This window comes from Cinclus cinclus, chromosome Z (assembly GCF_963662255.1).
Source record: "Cinclus cinclus chromosome Z, bCinCin1.1, whole genome shotgun sequence".
In the NCBI taxonomy this organism is placed as follows: Eukaryota; Metazoa; Chordata; class Aves; order Passeriformes; family Cinclidae; genus Cinclus; species Cinclus cinclus.
The window spans coordinates 81242223-81257864 of NC_085084.1; the positions used below are offsets into that span (position 1 = coordinate 81242223).

Below are 15642 nucleotides of genomic sequence, written 5' to 3' on the forward strand. Positions count from 1 at the left end.
GGGAAGGGAAGGGAAGGGAAGGGAAGGGAAGTTCCGGGAAGGGAAGGGAAGGGAAGTTCCGGGAAGGGAAGGGAAGGGAAGGGAAGGGAAGGGAAGGGAAGGGAAGGGAAGGGAAGGGAAGGGAAGGGAAGGGAAGGGAAGGGAAGGGAAGGGAAGGGAAGGGAAGGGAAGGGAAGGGAAGGGAAGGGAAGTTCCGGGAAGGGAAGGGAAGGGAAGTTCCGGGAAGGGAAGGGAAGGGAAGGGAAGGGAAGGGAAGGGAAGGGAAGGGAAGGGAAGGGAAGGGAAGGGAAGGGAAGGGAAGGGAAGGGAAGGGAAGGGAAGGGAAGGGAAGGGAAGGGAAGGGAAGGGAAGGGAAGGGAAGGGAAGGGAAGTTCCGGGAAGGGAAGGGAAGGGAAGTTCCGGGAAGGGAAGGGAAGTTCCGGGAAGGGAAGTTCCGGGAAGGGAAGGGAAGGGAAGGGAAGTTCCGGGAAGGGAAGGGAAGTTCCGGGAAGGGAAGGGAAGGGAAGGGAAGGGAAGGGAAGGGAAGGGAAGGGAAGGGAAGGGAAGGGAAGGGAAGGGAAGGGAAGGGAAGGGAAGGGAAGGGAAGGGAAGGGAAGGGAAGGGAAGGGAAGGGAAGGGAAGGGAAGGGAAGGGAAGGGAAGGGAAGGGAAGGGAAGGGAAGGGAAGGGAAGGGAAGGGAAGGGAAGGGAAGGGAAGGGAAGGGAAGGGAAGGGAAGGGAAGGGAAGGGAAGGGAAGGGAAGGGAAGGGAAGGGAAGGGAAGTTCCGGGAATGGAAGGGAAGTTCCGGGAAGGGAAGTTCCGGGAAGGGAAGGGAAGTTCCGGGAAGGGAAGGGAAGGGAAGGGAAGGGAAGGGAAGGGAAGGGAAGGGAAGGGAAGGGAAGGGAAGGGAAGGGAAGGGAAGGGAAGGGAAGGGAAGGGAAGGGAAGGGAAGGGAAGGGAAGGGAAGGGAAGGGAAGGGAAGGGAAGGGAAGGGAAGGGAAGGGAAGGGAAGGGAAGGGAAGGGAAGGGAAGGGAAGGGAAGGGAAGGGAAGGGAAGTTCCGGGAAGGGAAGTTCCGGGAAGGGAAGGGAAGGGAAGTTCCGGGAAGGGAAGTTCCGGGAAGGGAAGGGAAGGGAAGGGAAGGGAAGGGAAGGGAAGGGAAGGGAAGGGAAGGGAAGGGAAGGGAAGGGAAGGGAAGGGAAGGGAAGGGAAGGGAAGGGAAGGGAAGGGAAGGGAAGGGAAGGGAAGGGAAGGGAAGGGAAGGGAAGGGAAGGGAAGGGAAGGGAAGGGAAGGGAAGGGAAGGGAAGGGAAGGGAAGGGAAGGGAAGGGAAGGGAAGGGAAGGGAAGGGAAGGGAAGGGAAGGGAAGGGAAGGGAAGTTCCGGGAAGGGAAGGGAAGGGAAGGGAAGGGAAGGGAAGGGAAGGGAAGGGAAGGGAAGGGAAGGGAAGTTCCGGGAAGGGAAGGGAAGGGAAGGGAAGGGAAGGGAAGGGAAGGGAAGGGAAGGGAAGGGAAGGGAAGGGAAGGGAAGGGAAGGGAAGGGAAGGGAAGGGAAGGGAAGGGAAGGGAAGGGAAGGGAAGGGAAGGGAAGGGAAGGGAAGGGAAGGGAAGGGAAGGGAAGGGAAGGGAAGGGAAGGGAAGGGAAGGGAAGGGAAGGGAAGGGAAGGGAAGGGAAGGGAAGGGAAGGGAAGGGAAGGGAAGGGAAGGGAAGGGAAGGGAAGGGAAGGGAAGGGAAGGGAAGGGAAGGGAAGGGAAGGGAAGGGAAGGGAAGGGAAGGGAAGGGAAGGGAAGGGAAGTTCCGGGAAGGGAAGTTCCGGGAAGGGAAGGGAAGGGAAGGGAAGGGAAGGGAAGGGAAGGGAAGGGAAGGGAAGGGAAGGGAAGGGAAGGGAAGGGAAGGGAAGGGAAGGGAAGGGAAGGGAAGGGAAGGGAAGGGAAGGGAAGGGAAGGGAAGGGAAGGGAAGGGAAGGGAAGGGAAGGGAAGGGAAGGGAAGGGAAGGGAAGGGAAGTTCCGGGAAGGGAAGTTCCGGGAAGGGAAGGGAAGTTCCGGGAAGGGAAGGGAAGGGAAGGGAAGGGAAGGGAAGGGAAGGGAAGGGAAGGGAAGGGAAGGGAAGGGAAGGGAAGGGAAGGGAAGGGAAGGGAAGGGAAGGGAAGGGAAGGGAAGGGAAGGGAAGGGAAGGGAAGGGAAGGGAAGGGAAGGGAAGGGAAGGGAAGGGAAGGGAAGGGAAGGGAAGGGAAGGGAAGGGAAGGGAAGGGAAGGGAAGGGAAGGGAAGGGAAGGGAAGGGAAGGGAAGGGAAGGGAAGGGAAGGGAAGGGAAGGGAAGGGAAGGGAAGGGAAGGAGCCTTTTCCTTCAAATAAATTTACAGCAATCTTTGAGAAAATCTTGCACTTTTGTGACATCACAATTTCCATTAAATTATTCAAAACTGTAGGTATTCCTTTAAAAAATCATAATTATTGAAAAAAATTGTAAATAATTCCAAACCTATTTGCATGGCCTTTTCAAGATCCAAATTAACACATTTGAAGTATAGGTATGTGTAACATACAAATGTATATACATATTCATCCCATAACCTGGAAACTGAATTTTTTTTTAGAACTAATCCTGCATCAGCTCGCAGTAGCAGCAGCAGCTTTATGTGATCAAGGTGCCCTGTAATATTTCAGAAATATCTGTGGCTAACAAAAGAAAAAGTTACAAGTACAAAGCATCATTATGTTCTTATTGTATATTTCTACTGTATTGCTAGAGATACAAGTCATTGTAAGAAGAGAAAACTCTGGTGCATTAGTAACATAATGGTGAAATACAATGAGAAGTAATGATAGGGAAACCCCACGTTCCTGGGGATTCTCACAAAATAAAAAAGGTGAAAAATAACAACCTACATCTTCAACACTGCAAGATTATTACTGAACAATATTTAGGGTATATCCCTAACTGTGTGTTCAGAGGGGAGCAGAACTGGGAAAAGGAAGCACATTTGGCAGCATATTATAATGAAAAGACTCTGCATTCAGTATCACTAAGCAGCTTTCACTATAACCTTATCTTGGATTAGATTAAAACAAAAATAAAAACAAAACAAAAACAAACCAACTTATCTCTCTTTAAATTTCTTTGTGTTATCAGTTTATAGATAAAGTATAAAATGCAAATAAAATAATGAGGAAAAGAGAAGCCTTCTATGAACCTTCAGAAGCCAGCTGCCCATGTGTATGTTTCTATAAGGAGCATGCCAGGACAAAAAATATCTTCATTATGAAAAAAAAAAATTAGAACAGTTCTTAGTATTGAAAAGTTTTGAGATTTTATGAAATAAAACATGAAAACCAATTAGCAGCCATTTATTTTTAAGTCAAAGCAAAAATCTACTGTAGGTTCCTGGTTTCAGGGCTTTTATGTGTTCCTAATTGACCATACAAGATGGTTTCGTGGAGCTTTTGTATTTTGTGACTGAATGTGATTTGGCTCTGCTTTCCAATTAAGATATCAACCAGATTGTATCAGTGCTATGCTGATGTGTTTTGGGAAGAGTTTATTATCCCTTATCTTTACCTAGATGACAAATTATTTCACAGGGTTGTATAGAAGTGAAAACTATCTGAAATTATTATTCCACTTCCACATCAAAGCTTAAAGTGGACAATGAAAAGTTATAAATGACAAAGTGATTATCAATATTTTGGCAGCCCTAGGGTCACCAACAACTTTCCCTTAAAACTGAAAGTGAAAAAATTCTGGGATTTCAGGGACAATGATGCTGTTTACAAGGGCCCCTCTATTTCAATACCTCCCACTCATCTTTTTGTTTTATGAGAATTAATTAGAAAAAGGCCCATCAATTGCAAGGAGGTACAGCATCAATTCTGTCAGCATGACCTCCTTAAATCCTGGCTAAATTTGTACAGTTAAGCATCATGGTCACTGTCATCACAAGTTCATGCCATAGAAAACAAAGAGAGTGTAATCGATAGTGCAAGAACATCGGTAAAAAAAAAAGGTAGGTATTTATTAGATTCTTATGCACGTCAAGAAAATGAGACAATCCACCTTATCTTCAGCTGGAGAACTGTAGTCTCAATAGTTTGGTTAACATTGGGAATCTGCAGATTTTCATTTAAAAAACACTATAAAACCTTTTTTTTTTTCTGGACAATATCACCTGTTGAGTGACTCCTACAGAATAGTCTGCTCCTTTAAAATGCCCAGAGAACTAAAAGAGCAGGTGCAGAGACCTAGCTATTTCCAAAGAAGTACACAAAAAAAATGAAGCCAGTGTGCCCATAAAACTCCAGGACAGTCCATAGGTTCCATAAACAAAAATTGCTGAGGAATGAAGTGGCCTGAAATGTATGGCACAAGAGAATGGCAATAAATTGATATCTGGAGAGATCAGGGGTCTCAGAAAGAAAAGAAAAAACTGTTTAATTTTCTGTTTTGTCACTCAGCCAGCTTGAATGTAGATTTAATATGTTGCCTGTTTTGTAATTTCTGCATCATCTGCTGCTGGGCTACAGTGAGAAACAAAACTCTGACTAGAGAAATCACTGCTCTAATCTTAGATGATAACTTACCCATGACACAAAGGATCTGTGTCTAACTCCTCATAACTTTTGAGGAATAACCTTTTCTCCAGTACATCATGACATCAGCACAGTCTTGGCCCTGGCAGTGCTCAGTTTGGATCCCCTCATTTTATTAAACTGATGATCTAAATAGTAAACATATCTGTACAAATTAAAATATCTGTGTAACTAAACATGAGATTAATTCTGTGAATTGAGATCAGTAACATAAAACTAGCAAAAACAATCTTAAAGGTATAAACTTTTTCAGTGGGCTGTCATTTGAAAATTATGTGTTTGTTATTACAGGTGTGGCAGCAAGTGATTCCTTCTACTTGTTTTTTTTTTTGTTTGTTTGTTTTTTGTTTTTTTGTTTGTTTGCTTTTTGGTTTATGTTAAATTTTAAGGGGTTGTACTACAAATTTACTCAGCAGAGAACATACATACTTAGCCCAAGATTATTCTTTTTCTGTTTAGTATGTATTTTGGACCCCAGACAGTAAAAAGACTTTTTCAGTATGTCCTCATCATGTTCTGAGGAAGAGAAATGATGAAGAGCAAAATTCCTACTTCTGGTTCTGTGTCTAGCCAGCTGAGTGAGATGGAATTTAATAATTCCCTGTTCACTTTACCCTCTCTCTTCTTCTGTAGTGTTGGTTTTAGAGAGTTGAAACACTTTCTCACTCAAGGAGACCTTCATCCTGATCAGGTCCTCTAGGCATTCCTGCAGTACGTATTTAGAATGCACCATAAGCTTTCCTTCTCTCTGTGATTATATATTATTCATATTGTGGTGGTGTCTAGAGACCAATAAGTTAAGATTATGACGTGATACAATATAAGGATAAATACTGATGGCAGGTGAACACCTAATAATAAAGATGGATGTATGTACATAACTTAATGATGTCGATAGCTAATAATGTTCCTCTTTTCCAATTAGATTTAATGATTTTTTTTTTTTTGTAATCTGAGAACAGCAAATGAATTAACAGCAATTCCACAGTAGTTTTATATTCTTTAGAGCTGACATATCTCATCGGTGTTTTGCAATTTTTTTAACAGTTGTAAAATTATTAGTGACATGAAGAGTTTATACATTTTTTCATCATTAAAATTATGAGTATTTACCAAGAGTTAAAATCCAGGAAATGTGGAAGACTATAGAAATAACAAATAAAAATAAAAGCTGTCATTGTTTACTCTGAATAGGAATACAGTAATTTCAAAAAAGTTAAAAGTGAGTTTGATATATTTGAAAATTAAAAAAAAATACTGAGAGGAATTGATTTATTTTTTTTTCCCTAAAGAAATCTTTGTAAATATGGAAGAATTCTGTGCCTTCTTCAATTACTAGGGACAGATTCTTTTTCTTGTTATAACTAAATTTGTACGTGGATAGCGTGTATAAATGCAAGTATAAGTAAAACTAAGTAATAAAGGCACTCTTAAATGAATAAACATTCAATTCTAACAGTCACTTAGCATTTAAATGTAAATTCAAGTAAAAACATGTATTATAAGAAAGCGTAAAGTAGATATGCGTGAATTTCTCTTACCACTAAAGTTTATAAAGTAGGTAAACCCAAGAAAGTTAGCAGAGTGTGTAATCCCAGAACATAATTCTATTAAATTGAGTAGTCATTTGATGTTCCTAGAGAAGGTTAGCTAAGACTTTAATATGGGAAACAGCACTAAAATAAAAGAACTTTAAAAAATGGACCAAAAAACCTCACTCCAGATTGAAGTTTTCACATTCTTTAGTAATTTTATTTCATATTCTGCAAATATAAATGCGTGACATTGTAGGAATCGAACTGGCTGACATCCCAAACCAAACCAGTGTTTTTGGTGAGGAGTCACCCCTCGGCCCCAGACCTTGGAGGGCATTTGTTGAAGTTTATAACAGTTCCTAAGAAAGTTGTCAAAGGTTTTAAAACTGTTCATGGCAAAGCTTTATAACCCTCATTTCCCATTGGTTTCCTCTATTCCCAGTTATGTCATCCCTTTTCTCCTCCCAGTTCTGGAAAGTTCTTGTATCCCTGTACCCCCCATTGGTTTATGTTCACTGCGTTGTTCCACCCATCCTACCTTATTGGCTCCTGCCCTGTGTTACTCCTCCCTTGCACCACCTTTCCCTTTACTCATTGGATTCTCACCCTGGACCCACCTCTCACCATCCCTTATAAACACCCTGGATTTTCCCTCAGCCTTGTCTTCTACCCTTAGCTCTTACAGTGTGTGCACGTGTTTTGGACCTCATCCCACATTTTCTTTTATGGTTATTAAAGTATTTAGTTCCACAGTTGTGGTGTGGACCCATTCCTCATTTTACCACCTTAGCCCTGATATCAGGGGACCCTTAGAGGTTGGTCGGGGAGACTGCCCTCGAGTCTTGCATCTTAAGTATTAAAACACCCCGACATGACATTAATAATTACAGTGCATGAATGCAGAACCCTGTTTTTGAAAGAGATTTTTGTATAAAGAGCATCAGGAAGAAGTGTCTGTGGAAAACCATGACACAACTCAATTGTCACCACAAAGTTAAGGTGTAATCTAAAGTTTGAAAGTCTTGCTTCTGTCTAAGAGCCTTTTAGAAGCAGCTTGTCACTCTCTCACAGTCTCACAAAGGCAGAGAAACTGAAAGGGATGAACAGGACAAAAATCTGTACTCACCTATAGTTGGGTCATGGTAGTCAGGGAACCGATGACTAATGAACTGCATTGTCATTGCTGCGGAGGAAAAAGAGGAAGGGAAGAAAAATAATTAATTATATCTCCTCCATGAAATAGAAACAGGCAGAAGAACATGTGGATAACAAAAATATGAATTAAACCACTTGTCTTAATTTCTTAATTTTTAAACTTCAATATATCAATTCTTGTGTTAAAATCTTATATATTTTTAACACTTGGTAAATACTGTTAATCTGATATTGCATACAAATGAAAATTGCCATGACAAAAACATAAAACATGATTTACAAGACTGATTCATAGAGGTTTCCACAGTGCTACAAAATGCTACTAACTGGAGTGCCTAATTTGATTTCTGGTGTATTCAAGGATACCAAATTTATCAAACCCTATGCAACAGATTAAGGATTTGCTTAACCACCCATAGAACCTTTCTTTTTATGAGACTATTTTATGACTAAATACTGGCTGCTTTCAGAAATTTTAGGAAAGTTACATAAGACTTCAGGAAAATTGCATCCTGACATTTGGAACAGGTGGCAAGCTGAAAGTGAAATTCTAATTTATGTAGAAAGACATAAACTTTCATATCCTGTCCAACATAACATGACATCTGAAGTTCATTGACCTTGAAAAAACATGAAAGCGAACTTGGGTATTCAGTGACTACAGTAACAACATCAGCAGTTAGAAGAACATGGGAAGTTACATTTTATTTGTTGTTTTTTTCCTAATAAGTTTGAATTTCAAATAATTTGAAAAGTAAACATATCTCTCAAACATTGACAGTTGCAAATAAAAGCCTCTTAAAAGTTAAACATGTGAATTATAATTAAATAGAAGTAAAAAAAAGAGAGAAGGGTCAAACTGAATTTTTAATATAGCATTGATTTTTTAACCATTTTCTTTCAATTTTATTTTTCTGGCATTACAATTCATCTACAGCTACTATATAGATTATTTTTTAAGTAGTCCACCTGAAATATAATTATCAGGCAAAATGCATGAAATCAAATATGAGATTTTGCCTCAAGTCTTGAACATCTCTGCTACTTTCAACAACATGCATGCCAGAAGTTATGAGCAAGATGTGAGACATTTTAAAAATCTGCATGTAAATACACTAACTTTTTAAACATCATTGTGTTAGTTTAATGCTTGTCCTTCTCATATTTTCAAGAAACAGAGGCTAGGGAGATAGTTTTATAAAATGATAAAGAGGAGAAGTATTAAACATTTATTAGCATGTTAATAAATTATTGCATCTTTAGTGTAGACAAATATAGATGCTAAGAAGCAGCATTATAAATTCATAGATATCCAGAGAGGGTAACTATGTAAGAAAAAGCTCATTCAGTCCACATATATTATAGAGCAATAAATCTACTACAGTCGCACTCATTTCTTCTGTATTATCTGTTTTCAGATGCATTATTTTTAAGCACTGTGCGTGCTTGGACACGTTTATTTCCAGGACAGACACCTCTTTTGTTTTGTTTCATTTTGTTTTGTTTTGTTTTGTTTTGTTTTGTTTTGTTTTTTCCCAATTGTGACAGATTTTTAGCCACCTCCATCTGATTTAGTGGCTGATGAGGAATAAATTCATGCCTGATGTGTTCTGCCTAGTTTGCTCTTAGAAGCTGTGGCAGCTAGCAGGAATGCTGCTCGTGTGGTTTATGCCTACACACACCCAGCTTTCTGAGGCCCTGTACCATATATTAATTCAATTTGCTTCACTACTTGCTACTTTCTCTTGCCAAGTATTTTTTCTTTTTTTAATTTGAAAAACACCCCAAACTATTCTGCATCTGATCTCATTCTCTTTCCTTTTGGAGATATGCCTGCAACGCAAAATCTGTATTTATAATTGAAACAAAAATTTTCAGAAGGCAGGCAGAACTTATGGTAAATGTTTTTCCTCTCGCCTGAGACAACCATGAGTCAATGCATCATTTATACCCTCATCAAATCTCCAGGATTCAAGAGGACTGAAATGATCTGAAAACATCATGTGGTATTAAATATCAAGTTTTCTATTGTGTCATGCAAAAGTGGAAATGTTCCAAAGGAAAGTGAATGTGAAGACGTGGTTTAGTGGAGGCCTTTGCAGAACTGGGTTAATAGCTGGACTTGATGATCTTAGAGATCTTTTCCAATCAGAACAGTTTTATGTTTCTATGACTGTATATAAAATCAATCTGGAGAGGTACGGAATTTAAGATAGGTGTCAAGAGAAACACTCAAAGTAATGAAGTGAGGATATCTTACATTAATTTCCTTGGGAAAATGATGAATAAAAGCTCCCTTCTTTATACATTTTTTTCCCAGTTTCTTCCCTGACAGCCCTTTGTCACAGGCTCTATCTAATCACCAGAGGAAAGAATTTCTTTGGCCTCTTAGTCTTTGCCACCTCTCACATTGGGATTTAGCACTCTCTCACAGGAACAGAGTACAGAAGGAATGGAGGTACACTGATCTTTTTAATCACGGAATTACAATGCAAGATAAGTAAATTGGTGTATAAGTACCAGGAATTGCAACCCATCTTCCTCTGTGTTCCATAAGATAAGAATTTGCATTTTCTGCTATACCAAACTTCATATTAATGCAGAAAGTATTTTCAGAGCAGGCACAGCTGGTCACTTTGTCTAAGAGAAAGGCATAACTGATTTGTGGCTACAAAAAATACAAGTTTCTTATACCAGGAGGATGAAGGACAAGCAAGACTCCAGACATCTGATGAGCAACAACAGCTCTGTCCAGCTTTACCAGGTATTCCACAGACTTGGCTGGTGGATGTGCAGAAATTAGTTCTGAATGATAGCTGGAAGTTGGTTGAATGCTTCCCAGAGGAAAAGGACTTTCAATCAGCACTGGCATGAAACCACGTAGCTCAGCTGGAGCCTCGGGAGTTAGACCTGCCTATAACCAACCCTACCTGGGCTCCCCAGCAGGACTCCTACCTCAGCTGGAATATGCTGGCTCTTCGTTGCTACTAACATCAGCTCCAAAGTCGTTTTCCAGAGTGAATTAATTTTGAAAACTAACACAAAAATGGTATTGGTATTTCATGCTGTGTGTTGAAAATATTCTCCTTGGTCCCATGGTTTTCCTCATCCATTGCCTTTTTCAGTATAAATTAACACACCTAACAAATCCAAACTGCCACTGAATACTTTGTGGCTTTTGCCCTTTGGAAATCCAAGTTATACGACACCAAATTTTTACAGGTCTATAAATTAGGGACCCTTGATTCAGATTTATGCCACACATAAAGCACAAAATGTAGCTTTAAAGCACGATGTGAAAATAGAATGAATTGGTAAGACTGTTACTTGAATAAATAGATATACATGTGAAAACAATGTCAGTTAGGAAATGGTTAAAAAAACCAAATCAAACCAAGCAAAACCCTTTTAATCCATAGCAGATACTGTGAAACATTTTGAATTGCAAGCTGTCTGACAATTTTTAATGAATATTTTATGACACTGTGAAGATCATTTCATTTAAATGGGACATGTACATCACACAGCAGATATGATACGTAAAAGGATTATTGTTTCACATGAATAGCATCTTCTTTATCCATCTCTGGCTAAGCAAATGCAGGTTGCCCCAGCTGAGTAAATTTAAGTCTAACATGGATGAGTAACAATGCAACTTTAAAGTTTTCCTGTCTGTTTAAAACAAGAAAGTAGTTCAGATCCTTCAGATCAAATCCTTCAGATTTATTTTTTTTTTCCAAAGGTGCTCACCCAATGTTCATAACTATCTAAAAAGCAGTGCATTGTACCTGTGCTGGCATAGAAATGGATATGTTTTCTTCTAATACTAAGCTTAGTCCTGTCATCTACTTTCACTATAATTCTAAATCCCTCTTAAAATTATTTTATTAACCACTGAGTAGAAAATGCCATGCTTGGAAAAAGGCTGAGGTCACATATTTATTCTGGAGCATCCTTTTGTCCAGTACAGCAATACCAAATTTCATCTAAAGAAAGCAGTAATCTTAAAAAATATATATGTGAGTGGGTTCACAAGTCAATAGGAAAAAATGTTTGGATACTCCTACGGCTATAAGAGCAGATAGAATAGAATTCCACTCTGCTTCTAATTTGTTCTAAATTTTATTTGTAGCAAAAACTTTGAAAGCAGTCCTACATCTATTTTTCAAGGTTGGAGAGTACGTTGCAAGCTTACACAATATTTGTTGTGCTAATAGTATCCCTGATGTGAATATCTCATCCTCAGCTTCTTATTCCTCTTTATTCACCCAAGAACTTCCACATATTCACACTCTCCTGGGTGATGTTGTGATGGTGTGATAAATCTGCTTCCAATAGAATCTTTACCCTGATCACAAAATCCTACACTTAAAACATTCTAACACAATTACCACAGTAGTTGGAACTCAGAGATCACTGATTCTATACAGTTGATTCACATAATTTTAATTTAGATCCACCCTTCTGGTGGATCCTTAATTAGTACTTTTTATAAACATTGAGGCTTCAACAAGACCAGCATAGAAGATGGACATTAGAAAAATATAATATGGTAAAGTCAGTGGATTTGAGAATTAGTTCAGGAAGCTCATGAGAAGAGGAAGAGGAGAGGGAGAGGAGAGGGAGAGGAGAGGGAGAGGAGAGGGAGAGGAGAGGGAGAGGAGAGGGAGAGGAGAGGGAGAGGAGAGGGAGAGGAGAGGGAGAGGAGAGGAGAGGGAGAGGAGAGGAGAGGGAGAGGAGAGGAGAGGAGAGGAGAGGAGAGGAGAGGAGAGGAGAGGAGAGGAGAGGAGAGGAGAGGAGAGGAGAGGAGAGGAGAGGAGAGGAGAGGAGAGGAGAGGAGAGGAGAGGAGAGGAGAGGAGAGGAGAGGAGAGGAGAGGAGAGGAGAGGAGAGGAGAGGAGAGGAGAGGAGAGGAGAGGAGAGGAGAGGAGAGGAGAGGAGAGGAGAGGAGAGGAGAGGAAGCACATAGGGAAGAAATGTTATCAAAAAAAAAGATATTAAATATGTTTCATTTTAAAATTTGGCATGGAACCTTGTCTCTGTCCTCATGTAATATTAAATTACTTTCTAAGATATGGTCAGGGCATGTTGAACATACCTGATTTTATTATTTAATAACACACTATCATATTAATAGAAATTGTATTGTATTACAATTAAACTATTTCAACAATTAGGAAAACGTTATATTGCTACTATTTTATTTCTGAAATACTAAAGAGTTTGAACAATTCTGGTCTTTTGGTGGTTTCATAACCATAAGGTCTTAGGTGTCATCTTCTAAAAGGTACTTGTCTTTTCAAAAGTTCATGTCTGAAGACTGGAATGTTTATTTCTATTTTGTTAGCTTAGAAAAATTACAAACATCCCTATAACTAACTGAATTTTTACATCATGTCAGATAAATCATCATTTGTGGTTGTTCTTCTGCCCACTGACTCTTAACCAACAGACACCAGCCATGTAAAGTTCAACAAGGGCAAATTCTGCATTCTGCATCTGGAATGGGGCAACCGTGGATGTATGGACAGACTGGGAATGAGGTGCTGGAAAGCAGTGCCATGGAGAGGAATCTGGGAGTCCTGGTGAGTGTCAAGCTGAACGTGAGCCAGCAGTGCCCTGGCAGCCAGGAGGGACATCCCTGTCCTGGGGGACACCAGGCACAGCACGGCCAGCCGGGCACGGGAGGGGATTGTCCCACTCTGCTCTGACCTGGGGCTGCCTCACCTCGAATACTGGGAGCAGTTTTGGGCGCCTCAATGTAAGAAAGGTCTCAAGCCATTAGAGAGTGTCCAAAGGAGGGCAACAAAGACGGTGAAGGGTCTGGAGGGGAAGCTGTGTGAGGAGAGGCTGAGGGCACTGGGTCTGTTCATCTGGAGGAAGGGAGACTGAGGGGAGACCCCAGAGCAGCCACAACTTCCCTGTGAGGGAAGAGGAGGGGCAGGCACTGATCTCTGCCCTGTGGTGACAGGGAGAGGACCCCAGGGAATGGGCTGGAGCTGTGCCAGGGGAGGCTTAGGTTGGGTATGGGGAAAAGTTCTTCACCCAGAGGGTGTTTGGGCTCTGGAACAGGCTCCCCAGGGCATGGGCACAGCAACAAACCTGACAGAGACCCAGGAGAGTTGGGACAATGCTCTCAGGGTGGGATTGTTGGGGATGGTCCTGTGCAGGACCAGGAGATGGACTCAAAGATCCTTGTGGGTTCCTTCCAACTCAGAGGACTTTGTCATTCTGTTATTCTGTGAATAGTAGGAGGTGAAGACAGTTTTTTTTTGTTTGTTTGTTTGGTTGGGGTTTTTTTAATTTTTATTTTTTTTTGTTTTGTTTTGTTTTGGGGGGGGTTGTTTGTTTTTTGGGGGTTTTTTGTTTGTTTGGGTTTTTTTTTCAAAATCAAATGAGCTCTATGAACCGCATTAATGCTTACAGCAATTTTAATTACTTTGAGACACTAATAATTATGAAATATATTAGGAGGAGGAAAAAATATACATTCTCTAAATGCAATCTGAGAAAGATTTCATCTGTGTTCACTTTCTGCAAGTTTAATGACACAAGGTCAAAAAGAATGAAAAAAGGATAAAGCATTAAATCAAACAAAAAATTTTGCTGTGAAACAATTGAGACATTAACTAGGAACTAATTTAGGCTATGGACAAGAAAATATTTTTAGACATCATATGAGGGATTTTCTGGAATGAGATTCAAACATGGAAAATGGAAAAATATCCTTTTATTTTAAAGAGTTCTTTAAGTGAAAGGATTTCATCAGTGAACTCTGACATTCTTAAGAAGATTTTTTCCTCCTCTATTCTCAGTTTCAGGTTGGGAAAATGTTAATTTAATATATGACATTTTAAAAAGGATAACTTCTACCATCAGATACATAAATAATATCAGATCAGGAAATGAAGGTTTGTTTTCCTGAAATATTGCATGCTTCAGATCTCAAAAACTTTATAAAGTCTTTGTTTTCCAGGAAGAAGTTTTCATATGGAAAACAATGTTTTGTAAAACACAACGAGCATTTAAATGGCCCTAGATTTATGATCTTCTTGGGGTGGGAGGGTTAGTGGGAAAACCTGAAGGAGTTTCATATACAATTCATGAAGTCACAGCTAGCCCATCTGCAGCCTTTATAGTTTTGAAAAAATATGTTGCATTTTTGAGGTTTTTTTTCCCTACAATTTCCTAACAAAACTTTTCTCTATCAGATAGGGTGTCATTTTTCCAAAGGACTATGTGATTGGAGTATATAAGATATTTCCATTGTTTTTATTTGCATTTAATTTATAGACACATACTGCATGTAGATTGTAGTATGTCTTATAATAAATAACTGATAGAGATAAAACTGATAACTGATAAAAACTGATAAAGTGATAGGTTTAGTCACCTGAACAAAACAATGGAAATGGTGGGATCTGAGGAGCATTTATTTGGGTCAAAAAGATATATGAGAAGAAGAGTAATGTCTAATCCTATGTATTTTATACTGGATTTCATGAAATTTAAAGAGCAAAGGGCAGGTAGTCAGAGATACAGGGAAAATTGCCTAGAAATAAGGTATTTTTGTACATTGATTATAGTTATTTGTACGATTGCTCCATGACACAGTAAATAGCAAAGAGTATAGCTAGATTAAAAACTTTGATTTTTTAAAACTAGTTTCAGTAAACTCAAAGATGTCACCCCACGAAAATGCACTCTTAACTTCATACTGACAGAGGATGTGAGGATTTCTAAGAAGAAATCTCTTTCTCTAAGCAGTAATGTCTTTCACTTTGTTCTTCCCCAAACAACATTACAGACTAGATTCACTGACAATAGATCAGCCTAAAGACACATTTGTAGTGGCCCAGTACAGACATTTTTACGTTGTCATACCCTTCAAGGAATTGGCCAAAAGCTTTGCCACCTGTTTAAGGAGTGAATGCTGCAAGATCTGTGAGCTGCAATTATTAATTTTTTAGGTGTTACAATGTATTATTTATTAAGCATTAGCTCTGAAATGAAGGCAAGCGGAATTGTATTTCTGTGTTAAACACATTCTGGTGTTCTAGAAAAATACAGAAGCTTCCTGTAAAAATATCCTGCATAGGTTGTGATTCTGGTACAGCTTTTTTTTTTTTTTCTATGTGGGTGGGTGTCTTGTTCATCTATAGAAGCAGAAATTCACTGAAAAGAGTATCATGGCACCAGAAAGGAGTAGCCTTAAAATAAAAAATATTTTACATAAAGTCCATATTATTAAAATGAAAGTTAAACACATGAAATCCCCATTTTTGTTTAAAATTTTAAACAGAAAAAGAAAATCAAGTTGCTAGGGCAGTTGGAGCAGAAACAGGGAACTCTTCCTTACCATTGTAACTTTTGCACTGTAAAGTAAGAGC

General features: G+C 39.7%; 1 protein-coding gene across 1 annotated transcript in view; it reads right to left on the reverse strand.

Moving 5' to 3' along the window:
• RIT2 (Ras like without CAAX 2) overlaps positions 1–15642 on the reverse strand; it is a 188269-nt gene that overhangs the window by 121628 nt on the left and 50999 nt on the right. The window contains exon 2 of the mRNA XM_062512914.1: positions 7225–7281. Within this exon, the coding sequence (XP_062368898.1) occupies positions 7225–7281 (57 nt within the window). The remainder of the gene's footprint in view (positions 1–7224; positions 7282–15642) is intronic.